This window comes from Falco punctatus (genome assembly GCF_963210335.1).
Source record: "Falco punctatus genome assembly, chromosome: 13".
Lineage (NCBI taxonomy): Eukaryota > Metazoa > Chordata > Aves > Falconiformes > Falconidae > Falco > Falco punctatus.
This window is the reverse complement of record NC_137593.1, coordinates 19,797,142-19,816,931: the sequence shown is the minus strand read 5'-3', so window position 1 is coordinate 19,816,931 and position 19,790 is coordinate 19,797,142. Positions and strand designations below refer to the sequence as shown.

At 39.9% G+C, this 19,790-nt stretch overlaps 1 protein-coding gene across 1 annotated transcript in view; it reads right to left on the bottom strand.

Moving 5' to 3' along the window:
• DOCK10 (dedicator of cytokinesis 10) overlaps positions 1 to 19,790 on the bottom strand; it is a 159,664-nt gene that overhangs the window by 54,142 nt on the left and 85,732 nt on the right. The window contains exons 8-15 of the mRNA XM_080408973.1: positions 15,714 to 15,897; positions 14,009 to 14,094; positions 11,773 to 11,856; positions 10,507 to 10,662; positions 8,776 to 8,997; positions 7,935 to 8,057; positions 7,235 to 7,317; positions 15 to 137 (exon numbers count right to left, since the gene is read on the bottom strand). Of these exons, the coding sequence (XP_080265099.1) occupies positions 15 to 137; positions 7,235 to 7,317; positions 7,935 to 8,057; positions 8,776 to 8,997; positions 10,507 to 10,662; positions 11,773 to 11,856; positions 14,009 to 14,094; positions 15,714 to 15,897 (1,061 nt within the window). The remainder of the gene's footprint in view (positions 1 to 14; positions 138 to 7,234; positions 7,318 to 7,934; positions 8,058 to 8,775; positions 8,998 to 10,506; positions 10,663 to 11,772; positions 11,857 to 14,008; positions 14,095 to 15,713; positions 15,898 to 19,790) is intronic.

The following is a 19,790-nucleotide window of genomic DNA, read 5'->3' as shown; positions in this document are numbered from 1 at the left end:
AAACTGTTCCTTACCTTCTGTATTCTGTTATTAGTTTAATCAAATCTTCCATGGAAATCTTATTACTTTCTTGCCTGAATAAAGGTGAGAATCGTGAGTCTCTGTCAACATTTCCCTGATTATCTTTGAACACTGGTCTATAATGAAAGAAAAATTACATGTTTATAAACACTCACCCACACATATATATATATGAACATTTGAAATTGTCATGTAATCTTTTAACAAGGTTATGATATGAATTCTTACACAAATTGGGCTCTCTGCAGAGCTTCAAACAAGAACGCTCTTCTGAGCTGTACATTTGCAGGAGCATAGGCAATTTCAGTTTAATTTCATTGCAATCCCAGTTCTGCAAAAACTTAAGACCTTGTTTAATCTTACACTATGCAGACAGTCCCCACGGACTGCAGGTGCAGTATGACTACTCACAGTTCAGAGTTGCTGCAGTTTAATGCTACAACATATAATCATCCAGTTCAGCATCCATCCTTTCTGCCCCCCTCTCCTGTAGCTAACTCTCACTTCATAAAGCTGGAAGCATCCAGCACCTCACTAGAGCCAGCTCTCTGCTCCCACCTGCCCCTCTGTCGCCCCGGCTGCAAGGCTGCCTTCTCCAGCCTCTTGGCAAGCCCTTGGGGCAGCCCCAGAGAGGCCAGCCCTGGCTGAGCGCCACATCTCCTGGGTCTGGTGGGACTTTACCATCTTGCTCACGCATCAAGGGCAGGACTCCTCACTTCAACAAAGAGACTGGCTCCTTGCTTCAGGGAAGCATTCTGAAGAATTCATTACCATCAATAGGTAGTTTCATCCATGAAGTTATTGTCCAATGAAAATCATGATAATTTTAAATAACAGAAATTACAGCAAGATGTCAAATCCCAACCACTATATCTCACCATGTAAAGAAACATATGCTTTTGCAGAGCCAGGTTAGAGACCCGTACTGAATCTTCCCATGCATTAAATTTGTTCCATGTCCTCCAGGAGAATGGCACCAGCTCACTGGGGCTTACCTTTCCTTCACAAAACAAGTTTGTGGAACATGGACTAAATTTTTTGTGAACCATCTACACAGTGCAAATTGAAATGGAAAAAAAGGATATCGGTCTATAACTGGAAACAATACATATCAGCTGCTATGCACACGGGAAAATATTCCCAGATATTATCATTCTTGATCATGGACACAGGCAGGATGATTTAATGAAGACATTCCAGTGCCCTTTGTATATCCCCAAGGGTCACACACGCTGGCTGGGTTGGATAATGTAACAGCTATCCAAATTAGCAAACCTTGGATTCAACTGTAGTACGCAAAAATATTGCTTAACAAAAGTAAAATGTTCTTGACACTAAGTGCTGTTCTGTGAATCATTTGGCCAATCTTGCTTCCTTAATTTACTTCTCTGTTCCACTGCCAGTGAGAAGAAGAATTTATGCCAGCACAAATTGTTGCCAGATGCAAAATAATGGAGTAAACCTTTGGAAGAGGATCCCAAGAATAAGTATAAATGCACCGTGTCTTAACTTAATTAATTGAAAGAAGCACCACTATTTCATTTCTTTGCAACCGTAAAGAATAATCAGCTCTTTTCTATTAGATTTTTGCCTCCAGCAGCTAGAGGGGATAAGGTCCACACCAACATGCCATGTCAAAAATCTTACGTTAGGGAGAAACCAGACCCAACTTCTGGCAGCCACCACTTTACAAATCCTATTAAACTGTTGTCAGAGAAAAAAAAAAAAAAAAAGAAAAAAAAAGATAAGATTTACTAATTATTACAGCATTGGTGACACTACGATATTTTTTGGACTCAGCACTGCTTTCCTCTCCAGACTAACAGAGAGGACTAAAACATTTGGTGATTTCTGCTGTGCCACTGGCTCTCCAATGTGATGCTGAGCACACCCAGGCCCTGGTGGAACTTATTAACTAATTCCAGTGCAGGCTCTGACACCTAACAAACCACTGCTCAGCACAGCAGGGTGTAAGGGCATTCACCAAGGAAGGGCTGGGGTTGTTCATAGTGTAAAAAGAAAAAGCAGCAGGTCTGTGCTGGAAGTAGCTCACTCCAGGTCAGTGGTGCTGAGCACTGCCTCCTGGGAGGCTCAGGGACTTGGCATTGTCACCTCCTCTCCTCCAGCCACTCTGGAGTCACAAGGACTTTACAGAATCTTCCTGCCTACCACCACTCCTGCCCAGCATCGGTGCTCCCTGGGTATCATATGCCCCACCTCTAGAACTGCTCCTCATCAGCTCAGCAGCGTATCCCAGCCTAAATACAACATCTATAATAAAATCAAAGACATGAAACCAGGGATCTGCAGTACAAAACAGGTAAGTATTTTTACACTCCAATTTACACACAGTACTGCATTTATGTAATGATCTTGCCACTACAAGAGCAGTTTAGATGAAATTGCAGTAGAGCAATTGAAAACAAGATAAACCTTCTCAAGAACAGGCATATTATATGTACTCAGGGAAGAGTTAGATGGCTTTACGCTGATCAAACTGTACTGGTGTCTCCATTTCCCTGGCTCATTAAAGCTGGAGAATTACCAGAGCAGCAAGTACTGCATGTATTACGTCTACAGTTAAGTAACCGCAATCCCATGTTTCACTAGATCCTTCCAGGCTGCTGGGTGCAGACAAAGCAAGAGTGCTCCTTGTCACAGTGAACATCCCAAAGGTGTTTCAGAACGATATCTGTCACATCAAAGAAAAGGAAATGTAATAAACCATTTCTACAATTCAGGAGTCCAACACTTGCCTAGTATATTAACGATTCATTACTGCTGGTTATTTGTTTACCAGAGAGATTGGAGTAAGAAAAATGCCACAGAACTAAAATCCTGAAGAGATTCTGAAGGTGTTAATTTAGGGGAAAACAAATGAACAGATTTCACAAAAGAAGCTGAAACATCATCTCAGTATTTAAAGTGTTTCTATGACTCTACTGTTCTGACATTGTTAGCTCATAGTCCACAACCCTAAAAATTCTTTAAGCACGGACAACCTACACAATGTTCATAATTTAACATTGAAACAGCTACTTTTAAAGTAGTGGCTTACAATTTGTGGAAGAATTGCTCACCTCCAAGGTTAGAGATTCAGTGTGAGATCTGCAGCTACTGTAAACCAGTGTAGCCTCGCTACCCTCACCTACATCGACCTATGCCACCTGAGAACCAAACCAGCAGCTGTACAAGCTGTTGAAGGATGAAAATATTAGGCTTTAAAATGCGAGGTATATGAGGGCGGAGAGGATTTGAAGAAACAGCAGAGTGCAAAAACGAATCTCTGTGAGTGATGTTTCCCCACATCTACAATATGTAGCTCAAACACATATTTGCAAACTTTGGCAGTTCTGGCAGTAGTACGAGAATGGAAGATAGATTTGTCACACTGTAATTCTAACACATACTATAATTATACCTGTGAGAGCATACAGTCACCTGATCCCACCAACGCCAGTAAGAAATCAGGGAGGAACCCTGAGTCACGCTTTTGAACGATGCTAACAAACTGGATGCCACATAAGCTAATTATGAGTTTCAGTCACATGCACCATACTCAACTGTCAAGCTTTTGGCTGACTGAATGTACATGTAAAAAAATCACACTGTGGCCATCTGTAACTGCTTTAAAGGGGGAAAATTTCCACACAAAAACAGGAGTGTGGTTAATGCCAGAATGAAATAACTGGAAAACACATTTCCAAACCCCGGGTTTCGCTATTTATCATAGCCAAACCATTTTTTCCCCCTGTAGTGCAATAGCCTCCTGTGGAAACTTTTATTTTCAAGCTGTGAAAACAGAAATAGATTTTATAGGGCCAAATTATACTTTGCTTTTACCAATGAGAGTCCCGAGTAATGTTAATACATAAACAGATGCAAATAAGAGCAGAATTTGACCCAATGAACTAAATAAATTCCTTGTGCAACATCACTGATAGACAAGTTCATACACATGGTGTATTTGGTCAATGACATTTCAACTATGTTGTCTATTAATGTGATTTATAATGAAAACATTTAAGAGCTGATAAACACACTGAAGTATATTTCCTGTAATTAATTCTACAGATGGGAGGAAAGTTTTCAATGGTATGGGCAGTGAAGCACTGAATTAGGATGCCGTCCAAAAATACTGCCTGCTGGAACTGAGGGATGTCCACAGACCCCAGCTATGTCCTCTGCCCATGTGCAGACCACCTGTGTAGGGCACACACAAGTAGTCCGCAAAATGTTGAACTCACTGTGCATTTGCTAACACCTCAAGCATATATTCCCGTTTATATTTGTGAAATCACAGCCAGAAATATTCACTAGACAAACATATTTAGGAAAGATTTGATCCTGTCCTAGGGAAAGCAAAAACACAGTATGATGCAGAGGTCTTTACAATCTTATTTTCTAAGACTGTGGACTGCATATTGAAAAAGGAGCCTGAAATTTTGGAGAGAATACCCAGTGAAACAAGTAGTTGCCATCTCTGAAACTGAAAAGGTATGGGACTAGAGCCAAGGGTTTCCATTGACGAAAAGTTGCAAGGAAACAGACTCAGGAAGGCTCAAACTCCCAGATATTCCCATCCCTGCTGTACAGAGCATCACACGAACAAGCTCCTTTCAAACAGAGCTCTGTTGCTTTCATCCTGTCTTATGTCCTTTACCTCATTACAGGGCCAATTAACCATTCTGCACGGGATTCCATAAAGGAAATCTCTGTTCATTTACCCAGTACGTGCTGTTGGGTGCAGCATCAGCAACTGCTGTCGTCTGCTTATATGAGCGGCAGGTAAGTAGAGCAATCCATCTATGGAAAACACTTCTGCTCGCATGGCTTTGGTGACTGGAAGTGCTGCTGTTATATACCATGTTACTACAACTCAAAAAACTCACATGCAGGTATAAATCTGGTGGAGCACTATTTTTTTAGTCAAGCTTGACCTACTCAAGCTTTTATTCCTTACTCCAAAAGAATGTGGCCTCTTATTACAAAACAAATTTATACAGTTATACTAATACGTCTGAGATGACCAAGGAGTTGCCAACTGGTATTTTAATGATACAATACCTGAAATAACACAGAATGGAAAGAAAAATCTTCTGAAAAACACCATTTTCTCAGTGTACCCTAGCTTGACCAGCATTTAAGATGCTATCCACCTTACAGAAGTAAAACTTAATTCATCTCTGTTAGACTTCCTTGGGCAGAGTAAGACCTGCAGCTGCAGTTTGGGCCGAGGCACAGTACTGTGTAACGCACTTGAGCAGCACAGCTGCAGCACATACACAGCCCAGCATCTGCGTACCAACATAGCACAGCCCAGCCTGAACCCTGCTCTGCCTACTGCCCTGCACCCAGAGCAACTAGGCGATGCCACATGGAGAATCCTACAGAAGTGAAATGCACCTCCTTCAAGATAAGAACACCACCTTTTTGTATTTTTTTTTTTAATTGCAAGAAACGCTCTGGGATGAGGTTTGCTGAATACATGGAAGAATGTTTTAGCCTTTTCCACGTTCATCAGTGACTAGCCAGACCCTGAACTAGTTAAAATCATCATGCCACCCAAAGGTAGTTACAGCGATGGCTGAGTCGCAGGACATATCACCAACAGTACTGCTACAGACCACAGGCAGGCAGGACAGACGTAATAAACCCCCTCAAGTCAGTCTGAAGCCCAGCCTGCACCTTTTGCCGTTGTACGGTCCACTACATGCTAATAGTAGCTCTGCCAGCACAAGAGTTACCCTTCAATATAATTTTGATGAATGCTCCTTTGGCTACACCAAAGTAGTAAATATTAATGAATATCTTTGGGCTTGCAATGACAGATCAGAGTGCATTATCTGCCTCTCTCTTGAGCATGCAGCTACTTCTCTTGTTCCTACTGGATATTGACAAAAACGTGTATCAATAAAAAAATAAATGACCTCTTCGAATGGTTGTACCTTACTGTGCATTTTCTCCTTTGCCATCTCAAAACCATATTCTGAAATCATGAGCTTTCCCCTACATGTGGCAGGGGAAAGCACGCACTCCTGGCGCCCCACGCCGCACCAGCGGCACGCACTGTCCCCTCACAGTCCTACAACATGACTTTTTCACCTAGCACTCGCTCCTCCTTCCTCCCTACAGCTGCAGGCAGCTCTCCACCTGGCCTGCCATGGTCAGAACAGAAGCCGTAGGCAAGAAGGAATGCTTTCACTCAGCAATTGACAGCTTTCCCTTTTATAGGGAATACAAAATTGTATATTCCCTGCTCTATGCATGGCAGAAGGAAAGGGAGAGCTGTCACACGGACAGACAGGAGGGTCTCAGGGAGCTCTCATCCCACAGCAGCAGTAAGCTGAGGAAATTACAGAAGACTGAGGAGGATAAAACAGAAAGGACAGAGAAAGGAATAACATGGAAACTTGAAGGGAGAACAAAACCCAAGAAAGCTGTATCTAGTTTTGTGAGTTAACGTAGTAGAAGGGGATCATGAGGCACAGACATGCCTCAGTCTCGAGGGTGAGACCAGCAAGAAATTATCCAGGAGGAAAGAAAGGAAGAACAAAAATCCATTACTGCCACTGCACTGCCCTGCAATAAAACCCAAGTGACCTGCTAAACAAGAAAATAACAGCTCTCTGTCACCTACTAACCACTAAAAATGCAAGGGTACTTGAAGCATAATCCCTCAATATCACCCCCAAGGCACTGTTTCAGGGACACCATACCCACTAAATCATTGGTTGTATTTATCCTAAAACCTGACAGGCATCATAACAAGAAAAGAGCTTCAGACTTGTGCACCTATATTTTAAGTGGCCACTGCAACTCTATTTCAGACTATAATTATCTTTGTAGGAAATTCTTGTGAGAACTGCAACTTTGGAATATCTTTGGTAATTTTTAGCATCAAACCACTGGTGGAGTTCATGATAAATTGATATTCTGTCAGTCACTTTTGCTACTCCCTAGCAACTTCACTACGTACTTGAAGAAAACATTCTAAGACAGTAACACTTAATGAGAAAGTAACCAATGTTCAGCTGTATGAAAAATAGGGCAACGAAATAATAGAGCTGCAGGATCTTCTGGGATCCTGGACCACGCAAAAAGTTTTGCTTAGCTTCAGGCAGAAGAAGTGGAAAAGAATAAAAGGATATGAGTCCAAGAGCAGAATAAGCTACAAGAGACTTACAAAATTATAAAAAGAATTAATACATACCTCACTGACCAAGCAAATGGCATACGGTATTTCCCCAGCTTGCTGCAGAACTGTTTATTGGATTTTAACACTTTCTGTGCACACTATGAAAAAAGAAAATGAATTATTTCATCAATATCATTATAATATCTGAAATACAGCACAGAGTACATCCAAGTACTCCTCAGCTGAAGAGGCTATAGTGTCCCTAAAATAATCTAGCCCGGTACTGCCCATAACAGAAGGTTCTGGGTGGACAGCAAAGACATCACGGATGAATTGCATGCTGCTGAAGAATTAAAACTCTTCACCATCCCTTCAGTCAGAACTGTGTTAGTTACAGTTATTATTCCAGTTTTCTGTAACACACCCAAAGCAGATGCACTGCCTGATCTCGTAGAGAAACAGGTGCCTATTCCAACGTCACCTGTATACTAAGTGCACTAACTCATAATTTCTAAAACATTGCTGAATTTCACTCTGCTAAGACATAAGCAGCATAGGAAAGCACCACAAGCGGACTCATATGTTGCAGACAACGGTACTTCATGCATTCAGTCAATGGAGCTTGGACATTTGCTTTCTTAAACATGGGCCTCCTGTGGGCTTGTCCTGTTCAGCAACCACGCACTGGCGAGATCTGCCAGCACAATTTGTCGTGTCTTCAGCTTCCAGCAGGCTGAAGCTGACAAAGGAGGAACTGATGTTCTTGTTACATTACCTTAAAAGAATCGGGATTCTTAATGTAGGGTTCAGCACTGCTGGCAATGTTTCCTGTAAGCACCTTTTCTATTTTTGCCACTAACACAATCTCAGAATGAGGATTGCTTATGGAGAAAAGAGCCTGTGGATAAAAGAGAGAACAATTAAAAAGCATATAGCAATACTGGAGAAATTAAATACTACCAGTGCGCTCTGTTGATGGAAACAGTAACAAACCAAATTCAGAAAGGATTATTGAGGATTATTATCGCTACATATTGAATACAGCCAGACAGAAAATAAAATCGTGCCAGTTCTTAAGTAAGCTTTTGCACATGCAGCACCTTGCAAGCACACTGACCCAAGTCAAGAAGCAGTATGACTGCGCTGGCATCACCTAACCCAACTGTTTCTCTTGGACGGCACTTAAATGCTGGCCTACACCAGTCACATCTCAGAGGAATGTCAGGGAGAAGAAAAGATAATGTATGGCCTTTTGGGGTAAGGTTAACAGCAACAGCAAGAATGTGGAAGTACTTCAAGATTAATGCAGCGTCTAGATGTTGCTTCAAGTTGTGATTTTGTTTGGCTGGTTTGGGAGAGGTCAGCAAATGAACCTGAAGAGCACAGGAAACATGGGTGGTTTGTCTACATAACAGACAACTTTTGTGAAAGGTCTGATTGTAAATGGTTTCTAAGTCTACACAGAGAGCTAGAAAATCAAGCGTCTGTACACAACAAGCATAGGCAAAAAAAGAGCATCACTGAAAACAAGAACCACTGGTAGTACAGACAAATTCTCTGATGAAAATGAATACTACTATTGAACTAAAACAAAATAGCAGTCACACATGGGATACCTGTTTTGGGTATTTCAGCCATTCTTCTGGGAACCCCTTGACCTGTGGTTCTTCCATTTTGTATGAGTCTGTATTTTCAACAGTGCCATTTTCTAATGAAAATGAGGAACCTGAAATCATCTGTCTAACGAGTGTGTGGTTCAAATCCACGTGAAAATCAGCAGAGATCTTCCTGCCATCCCTGACATCATACAGCGCCACGCTCACAAAGAAAGGCTCTACCTAGAGAAAACATCAGAAACGTAACATACGGTAACTGAGAGCAAGGGGGTAAACTCCATCTTTTAATCAGTTCCTGCAGCTAGAAAAAAAGCAAGCAAGCAAACATATACTATTTACAAATTATGAGATGCATCAAAAACACATGCTCACATACCCCCCTACCGAAGTTAGTTTCCAACCATGTGATTCTAGGGGCTCTTAAAGGTAGTTTGTTAACAATGCACCAGGACAGTAATTGACAGCTAACTTACAAACTCACAGAATTTTTTTTAAAAATAATGTATTTATCACAGATAATTACTAGGGTAAAGGAATAGAGCCCCGGAGAAAAACGTTACAGGATTTTTAAAAAGTAGATTCAGAGACATTACAAAAGGAAGAAAAGCGAGGGTGGGTCTTCCAGGGATCATCAGAAATGCAGCACAAAGATGACAAATTAAGTACATGAAAAATGTTTACTGGTACAAACAAACGTGTGGATGTATTCTTCTGTGGGAAACACATTTCATTTTGCAAGGAAACCAAGAGCATTCAAACCACTCTGACAGCACCCACTTATTCTGTTATGTAGTACCAGGGATTTAAGTCCTATGGCTCTAAGAAACCTCCAAAGAGCCTCCATAGTTCTGATGAAATAATCAGTCTCAGAATAACACCTTCTGAGATGTCCAGAAATCAGAACCTTAAAACTTTGGAGATAAGGAACAATGCATGGCAAGTACAATATTCTATGCTTTTTTCAGCCTCTGTAGCGAATTACTGTATGCCCTTGGTACAGTTATCATGACTTCATTTAAACAGTTATTCCAGTCTGCCAAAAAAAAAAAAAAAGTATTGATTACATCATGTTGAATATGCACTCATTGTAGAGGTCACTGTCAAATGAAAAAAAAATAAAATAAATCAATGCCTCATATGTAATGTATGAAAGCTGAGTTGCCAGGACACTAATTTCTCAAAACTTTTCTGCTTCAGAGGAGAATTCACTGAAAGCTATGGACTGACAGCTACAACTTGCTTTTCCCTGCTTTTTTTCTTTTAAGTAAGAATAGGCAAAATTTTCTGTTTCGTCCTTTTTTATCTGGGCTTTTCCACTAGGTGAAGCATCCAGTCCTTTCTATTTTGTCTTCTCTCCCGTAATTTAATCTGCTTGGTTTGTGACATTTTTTTGACAAACATAAAACCAGTTCACCAGCAACTGATATTCAGTTGCCTCCCTACATAGGTCTGGACAGTTTAACCTTTTTCTTCTTATAGCAATTGTTAAGAATCCTCAAGGTTTTTAACATTTTTAATTCCTCATTGAACTGTAGCTAGAAGTCTGCAATTGAAATCAGCTTCAAAATGTTTATTGAAAAGTCATCAGTTTCATTATTGAATCCAAAGGGATGGGCATAGGAAAAGGAGTGAACGTAGTATGTGTACATGAAACAGCTTTTCTTCTTTTTCCCCAAGGGGGGAAAAAAAAGAAAGAAGGAGAAAAATCGCAGGAAAATAAGTAAAGCTTACATTGGTTGCAGGATCATTTTCATTTTCAGTAACACAGGCCTGGAGATTCAAACTGAGGGATTTGCAAGTTATCAGGATCCTCTTTGCAGGCTTTTCTTCAAATGGCTTGATCACTGAGTTTGCCCCTGGAAACTCCTTTTTCTGAGAATTCAAGGACTGAAATAAGTTGGGCAATTCGTTATACATGGGAAAAGCATGGCATTCCAAAACTAAGTAAGCTTTCTAAAGGTCTTGGCAATCACTGAAGCACCTGAAAACCTCAAAAAGTTGGTCACTGCTGTTATCTTCACGTTACCACAGGAAATGAGTGTTATTCCTAATTTACAGATTAGGATGCAAAGCAAAAAGATTGCCTGAGGACATATATAATTGTCAGAGGCAGAATTCAGGATCCAAGTTAGGTTTCCCACAATTCTTTTTTTGTTTACTTACTGAGTCTGAAACTTTAGCTTTTTGTTTCCTTATATAGATTAAACAGCCTCATATTTTCAGACTGTAATATCACATTTTAGGATTAGATTTCAGAGGTTTCCCCCTTCTTGCCTCTTACTTATACACCACACTGCTATTTCGATTTATTTAATATTTTTACTAACGGCACTATATTTGACTGACAACAGGTTCAAATTTGAATATATATTGATACAGATTTTACTTAAGTCTTTTTTTAAACTAAAATAAAGTTTCCAGTTAAATCACCAACAAATGTACATTCAGTGCAAGGAATTACATTTTTTTGAATCATGAACTCTGACACTAAATGATAAGCAAGCTGAAGATAGAAAGAAAAGCAACCTGCGCTTCCTGCATGTCAAGCTAATTTTTTTTTTCCACACAGACAGCCTTTTGTACCACCAGCTCTACCTTCCCACTGTTTTTCATCTCCGCTTTTTTTGTAGTCAAATTCAGTGTAATGAATAACAATAAAAAGACTGTTCTTGTAATGCTCCTAGCCCAAGAGAACATTCTGCTCCTGTAGTATTTTCAGTTTGCTTTAATGATTCAAAGCTTAGCTAGACTGGACCAAGATGACCTCCAGAGGTCACTTCCATCCTCAACCATTCTGTGAGCACATATGAGTAGACTCTGTACAGAAATCTCTACAGACTAGGGATAGCTTCCCTACCCCTTCAAAAGCTGAAGTCTTAGGTATACCCTGTTGCTTACTGAACTCCAGCTCTGGTAGCTTATCTAACCTGGTTAACTCAGACCACCCGTATTTTAAAACTTCTGAGAACTTAAAAAAAAATACATAAATTGACTTACTGCTATATCAGGATCCAAAGAGAAAAGATTCAGTCGCTCCGTATTTCGAGAGGCTTTCACTGTTTCTTCTGTTTCTGTGATGTACTGTGGTGACAGATAATAAATTAGTTTTCTGCACGAGAACAGAAATCCATAGAGTTGTCAGACTTCTAAACGAATGATCAATGTTTCGCTTGTAACAACACTTCTCATTTCTGCAGTACTTATCCCAAAGCACCTTCAAGCACTCTTTGAAGGTTATATGCTTGTGCAGCAGGGACTTTCAGGCCATGATATACTTGTAAGGAACCCAAAACCAGGTCAATTTAGTAACATACATGACGTTGAATTGCTTAAGAATCATCATTGTGTAAGATGTCAGAATGGTGGATCACTGCACTAAAACCACTTTAGGGATTCCCAAGTCGAGGGGAAAAACCCAACAAACAGCCCTACAGAGACCCCCTTGTGTCAGGGGAGGGCAGAAAGGGCAGCAGGAAAGGGCAGCTTGGCCCTACAGGTGGGCAGACGCCCAGGTGCAGCATGTCAGCCAACAGTGAGGCTGGGAGTCCTCACCCCATCCATCTTCTGCCACAAGGCAGGATCCATCACATCCATTTTATTTCTGATGGACACAAGCCTAAGTTAATAATAAACTCTTTGATAAAACCAACTCAACAGCCTCCGGAAGCCACCTGATGCTTTCCTACCCTGCCTTTTCAAAGTTTATCCTTACATCTAACTTCAATAATTTCCCCCACACACTATTTAAGCCCATTCATCTGACATGTGAAGTATGCTCTGCACATTCCCATCCCCTTACAGATTCCTCATATCTTTGAAACTTTTTTTCTCAGTCTAAAGATGTTTATCTATCTTTGTACTTTGTTTTTCTCTCAGCTTTCCTTTATTTTTCAATCTCTGAACTATTAACGGAGTCCACAACATTCCTGGTTGCCTAAGACTGAGTACAAACCTTAGCTGACACAGTACAGGCTATGCTCTTGTTCAGGCCACATTCAATCTTTTTTGTTTTTCACAACAGCATGCCATTGCTGACACACATTAAGGAATGTGCAGAAGCAGCATCACAAGCCTAAGAGCCCGATGTCCGTTTCCTAACATGCTCCACGCACGGGCTGACTTGCAGAAGCAGGTCCTGATGGACTGGTGTACCGATTTAGGTAGAGATGGGATCTGGACATTTACCTGCCATGGACTAGGGACAGGCCACAGATCGCTGCTGCAGCGAGCCCTATAGAGCAAGGGGAGTGGAACAGGAATTAACCGTATAAAGGGCAATACAAGACACAACACGCAAACCATCTAGTTTAGCCTTGCAGGCCACCAGTGGTCTCTGAGATATCTGCATTAACTAAATCATTAGAAAGTATCTATCCCACAGACGAGATGATCACTTACCACTCTTGTCCTCATTACATAAACTCAGTTACATGTTATCTGGTTGGTTGGTCTTTTTTGTTGTTTTGGTTTGGTTTTCTTTTTTTTTTTTTTTTTTAATTCTAGGTGACTACTTCATGTGTATGAATGCAACCTACAGTAAAATATAGGCTCAATTATGTTCTCATTTGCATATACAGCTTTCAGTTCAAATCTGTGGGAGTAGCATCCTCAAACAGCATTTGGCTGTGTAGATAGATAGTACGTACAGCAGCTCACTGACAGAAGATTACAAACACATCATACGTTCAAGAAAAAGCAGTGAAATATTTCCAATCTAGCTTTTCATCAAAAAGCTTCTTAGCACTGTCTACAATTATCTCATCCATAAGAGGCATTTTAGGAGATCCAAAGGACAAAATGCCTCCCTTGATACTACAGGCATCTTTCAATGAAATTACATAAGGCGATGAGCAGTTCACAGCTTGTTTCCTTGTGAATCACACAGGAAATCTTGGCTCTCCAAGGGCCAAACTCTTCTGAAATGCAGTGAAAAGAGTAAATATTTCACAGATATCTGCAGGGACCAGACCTTTACTGACTTCATAGTTCTAAATCAAACCACTCTAGCGAGCACCTACTTTGTTTACATCCAGTGGAGCTTTTCTCATTTAAACAAAGTCATCAGCTGTTTAGAAACAAAATTATTCCTGTCATTTGTCAAGGCTCTAAAAATCACGATGGGCTGTGCTACGTTTTCAAACCTTTCATAATATAATGATCATTTGTAGGCACACAATTTTCACCTAGTGGCACTTTCCATTAAACTTGTAAAGATAAATATAACATCCATTACTTTTGCGAAGTCTGGGTGCAAGGCGTTTTCTGAAGAATCAGTCTCTTCTTGAGAGCAATCATAATTCACCAAAACTTCTGCAGGGTCTTGAAAGTAAGAAAAAAAAATATGCAAGTGTTTTTATTATACTTGCTGTTACCATTGGGTTAAAAAAGAATATCTATCCCCACGTTATTTCTTTTTATTCCCTTTAGTATCATCAGGCTAAAAAATGGAAAAGATACTAATGTAAAGCTCTGTCCTCCTCAACCTAATTTTCCGCTTGTGCTTACTAGCATTTAGCCTATATTTAAGGTTTCAAACAAGAGGCCTGACTCTACTCAGTAAAAAGTCCAATAGATCCATCCATGACAAATATTCATGCCCACACCAAAGACACCTTCCTTTGCACTGCCAGTCCCTTGTGAGGCAACACTGAGAGTTTATCTCAACCAAAAGATTTTGGAGTCCCGGTAAAGGGAGTCTTCAGTGAGGCAGGTAGGACCTTACCTGCTCTTTGGGGAGGGGAGGGATGCAGTCTGGACTCCATGAGCTGCAAATCTATGGATCCAGAGAACAGCACTATACAGCAACCTCTTTGCTTTACTTAGCTCACCAGGGACCATTCTGCTTTCACTAGGTAATTCATCCCAGTGTGAAATAAGTAATTACAGCCATTTAGGGCTCTTCCGCTAAGAAAGTATCATATCTTTTGACAAGTTAACTCCATAGCACATTCCTGTTACTTGTTATCAGGTTTTTTAGCCTTATGTCTTTGACCTTTCATGCACCTATTTCTTCCTGTTTCATTAATATCCCTTATGGATGTTATCTTCCAAAGCACTTCTCTGATTCTGAAGTGCAAGTCTCTTGCGCCTCCAAATTATAAAAAACATCCTTGGCTATATGAAGAGTATTCTGTCCCTCCAAAAATCAGAATTTATTATAAACATCAGGCTAAAGCCTTCAATTAGCATTGAACTTCCCCAAGATTCAGATATATGTGGATTCAAAGCTGTGATTCAGCTAAAAGCACAAGCCGTTGAAATCTGTATGAAGGTTTTAAGTGTTTTCAGTCTTAGAATTTCAGCTGGGGTTCATCCAGACTGAACATGTATTTATTATGTGGAGGAATGAGTTACTGCCACATGAAGAGTGCAGTATTACAGAGCATCCAATTCTTTTCCTCCACAGTGAAAGCATGTTAATACGCAAACTCACAAAAGCAAGAAATGAAAAGTCAATAAGCTTCCAGGGAAAGAACAACACACCACAGCTGGGATTTTTTTTTTTTGTTTGTTTAATTACTAGCTCCAGATTGTTAAAGAAAAAAAAATGCTGAAAAAAGAACTGATCTAACCTCTTTCCAGCACAAAACTCTTTAAAACCTTCAGGCTCCCAAGACAGTAAAACACAAAGTACTAGCAAGATCACTGGCAGCACTATATTTGAAAAAGAGCTGCATATGCAAAGCAGAGCCACGTTGCTCCTGCTGACTTTGTGGGGAGCAGCTTTACCTCCCCCACAGCCTTTTGAAAATGATCTGTGGGGAGTTAGCTGACATTGTTCAGGGATTGCCAAAAGACTGGTGCTGCTTCGTCAGAAATCAATAGGTGCAGAATCCATTACAGACTCAGGCAGTTAAAATGATTCAACAGTGGTATCTGAAGGTTCAATTTTTTGCTTTGATTAAAAAAAAATAATGCAAGAGACTATTCACTCTTACCAAGTTTCAGATCAGTGAGATCTGCACTTTTCCTCTCCTGAACAGTTCCCTCTGGATTTATTTGCAGGATTTTGTTGAGAGTGAAAATCCAGTCATCCATATCCTGCTCATTTTCAGCTGCCAGCACAAAGTATGTGAGGTCGTTCATTTTCAACTCAAAGGCATGTTTCCTAAGCCTGTTATTCTGTTGGAACAAAAGGAAAAGAAAAATAAATACTCGAATGAACTATAAAAAGGTACTGAAAAAGGCATTCATAACACGGACTTGTATACAGCCACTCCTTAAAAATAACACTCAAGCAAAATTCAGCGCCTTTAAAGAAAATCCAAGTAGTGTGATATTAATGCAAATTAATGTCAGTTTATTGTTGGCTTTTTGTACATTCTAAATCTTCTATGGCCAAATATATATCTTCTATTTAGCCACAGAAATCTAAGACTACGGACAATAACGCTTCAAACTACAGTAGGGAATACCTCCCAAGTGGAATAACGAAAGACCTCTGGTGGCAAAGCACAGTGTTGCTACACAAGTAGTAGTGGTCTGGAGAGAATACCTCTAAAGCTCAGGTCTCCCGCACCTTACTACCACACCAGCCACTCAAAGGGACACTAAGTAGTGCCAAATCATACACATATTTGCCCAGTGGGAACAGGACTGAATTCACCAAATTCAAACCAGAAAAAAAGCAAAGTCAGCACATGGTCAAAGACTATTCCAGCCCTGACTGCTGAGGTTGGACCTGAATAGGTCAAAGCTAATTGTGAATGATTTATAACATCTTCTGTTTAAAAATATTTACAGATACTGCTAACAGGCTACATAAAAGTAACAATCTCTGAGCATCTAATGAAGTTCGAAACACTGTGGTTAGGATGAGAACATTTCCACCTAATTTTATTTTTATATTTTTCTGAAAGAGCTTCTGTATGATAAGAGCATAAACTTGGAATAGTGATTAAGTGGTAAATCTCTCCCTAAGATTGCAATAGGACAGACTCCTCCATGCGAAAAATTACAATGGGTACTTCCCACCGTTGCCTTTGTCTTAGAAGGATTTTAAAAATGATTAAGGAGATTTCAACAATACTTTGCAGGAGGCAAAAGGTGAGGTGAGTGCTGTTCAGTCATTACAATGCTGTCCCTTCTAAGCACAGAATAAGAGCCAGCACCCAGTATACTGGCAGCAGATTGAGTTCTGAGGTCTGGTCTGTATCAGCAGATTTTACCTGCAGTAGATGGCTAATCCATCAATTTCTCTCATAAGAATTAACAGGTGCTTAGTTACTGAAACAGCTCAATAAAATTAAACTAAGTGATGTGATCTAACAGAATGTGCTTCATTCCTCAAATTTATCAAATTAGCGAGGCTTTTATCTTAGTCTTACAGAAGCAGTTGCATCAATTCTTTTTCTTCCTTGCTTAAATCTGAAAGAACACTGATGCATCCTATCCCGCATTACTTCACCAAACTCTTACAACCACTGTGAACATCAGCACCACCATTTTGTTTTCAGTATTCCAGAAAACTGCCATCACTTTGTTGATGCATCTAACCTTGGAGTGATTCTGAGAAATGAAAAACAATTCGTACATCCCATAACCAGCCATTCCACTCAATTTTATTTTTCTTCATTAACAGTTACAAATAAAAAGACAATGGTAACCTTTAGTTCTACAGCATAACTATTTCTCAGTACAGTCCTATATTAACAAGTTACTAAGAATAGCTTCTGAGCCAGATGAGAGTGATATTTTTATTTAAGAAGAACAGAGGCAAAATCTGATACTGATTAGCAGAGGAGGAGACAGAGAAACCCAAGACACTGAGGATAAAGTTCCATTAACATTTTTTTTCCCAGCAGCAGAGATGATTTAGAAGTTTCCTACCCAATCTGTTGTTAATCACTTGCTCCAGTCCTTACATTACATGCCATGACCCAGCTCAGGAATCAGTTAGGACTGAACAACTTCTTCTGCAGCTACTTGGGTCAACAGAGTCAGTCAAATCTTGGCTTTTCAAAGTGACGTGGGATTGTGTGTGTGTATATATTGTTTTTTAGTTCTGCTACTGGAAATTCTCTCGGTAGGAAACAGTTTGCCTCTCAAGTACTTTATTGAGGTGTATATTTATTCAGGAATATAAATTTTAGTTCATCCAACACAGGCTAAGAATAGGGTTGGGTTTTGTAGCAATTGTTTTTTGGGTGTTCAAGATTTTTCTTGATCCCCAATATCACCCTAATCCTCCAATCACTGCATACATTCAAATTAACATAAAACAAGGACTGAAGTTTCACTGAAACCTGTTTTTCCTGATACAACACGAGGGCTTGACCAAGAGCTAGAATTTGAACAAAACTATGCCAAGAATCTTAAGTAGTGGCCATTCAAAACTTTTAAAGATGGATTATTTGTGCAAGTGGATTATGTATACTGATTTATACACAATCTATAAAGAAAAATACTACAGACTAATTTATCTTCAGAGAGCACAAAGAGTAATGCATTCCTTGTCTATATTATATACTTCCCCTTACAGACTTGGCCAAGATCTTTAAATCAGGTACTGTAACACTATCAGACATTATCTAATAGAGCAATACATCTCGCATGCTGAGTCTTAAGAACATTAGGGCAGGAAAACTTCAATATCCACTTTTCCATCTGCACTTCAGACTTCTGGCAAGCAGATGAGATCTACAGCAAAGTCTTTGTTTCAAATCTAAAGCCAACTATTTTCTTCCTGATCAGTTAACAGGGGGAAAAAAAATAATAATAAAAAAACCATTTCTCAGTTTGCTTCTCTGTAAGACCTTCCATATGGTATGTAGACCTTGAGGTTGACTTGCAATCTTCGACACTTAATTTCAAGTTTCAAATTTCTTCCAGAAGGAAATAATACAAGATTCAAACCAAAACTATGGATGAGCTATAAATGAAACATCAGGCTAGGTCTAATGCCTGCCAGGTCATTCTTCCAAAATAACAGAATTGGTTTGGAAGTATTCTGTATTTTATCTGGAGATGATTTTTCCAGGAAGTTTTACTACAATTAAGACATCCAACTTCTAATCAAACAGGACAGCAAAGTTATTCACAAAGAGTTAAATGACATATAATGGTACTAAAACTCATTAAATCAGAACTTTCACATCACAGTTTTAATCTTAGTTTTACTCAACTTTTTCTCCACATTCTATAGTCTATCTCTTTTATGGCAACTCTAAGCCAGGTTTTCTTTTTCAGCCCTTGATTCCAAGTTCACCACAGACTTTGATGGCTGATGATACTTGCCCTGTTAGCCCCTTGGCTAAGACTCACTAGCAAAGATAGCTCATAAGTTTCTGCATCCCATTCTAAATGTCAATCAAAGACCAATCATGAAAACTAGTGTCTAGGGGTAGGCAAGATGAGAAGATACAGTTCAGACTGTTTGGGACAACTTGCAGGAACGCTGTAAGATTTAGAAGGCAGCTGTCAAAGTTCAGGATGAGGATTTCAATGGTTTCTTGAGCTTTTTTTATCAAAGATTAGTCAAAAAGGCCAGAAATCTTATGGTCAAGATGTTTCTGATGACACCCCATGACAGCAGAAACAACACAGCAGAAGAGACACCCTTTGGGATAGCATTAAATCTGTACCTAAAACCACACTACAGGGACATTCAGGGCTTAACTAAAGCTCTGGCTGAGACCCATCTTAAAAGAAAGCACACACTGCCAGCATGCAGGAGCAAACAGTAATTTCTAAACAGGATTTCTACGTAAGAATCTCCTCTACAGCTTCTGCTACACATCCAAGCTAACTGTTAGGGTCTTTCAAGCCAATGGACTGACACCAGCAAACAACTTTGTCCTCCTACATATTTAACTCCATCCGGTCCTACACCTGTTTGAAAAAAGAAACACCCATTTGAACTACACTGGGGAAACAGTCATTCCCTACCGAGCTGGGTACTTTCCTGGGTGCGGAATGAGGTTCTGCAGGGGGCTGTCAGCAAATATTTTTTCCCAGAGTGAATTACTCACTGATTATTTTTCTTATGCCAAAGGGGTTTAGGGGTGAAGGAGAGA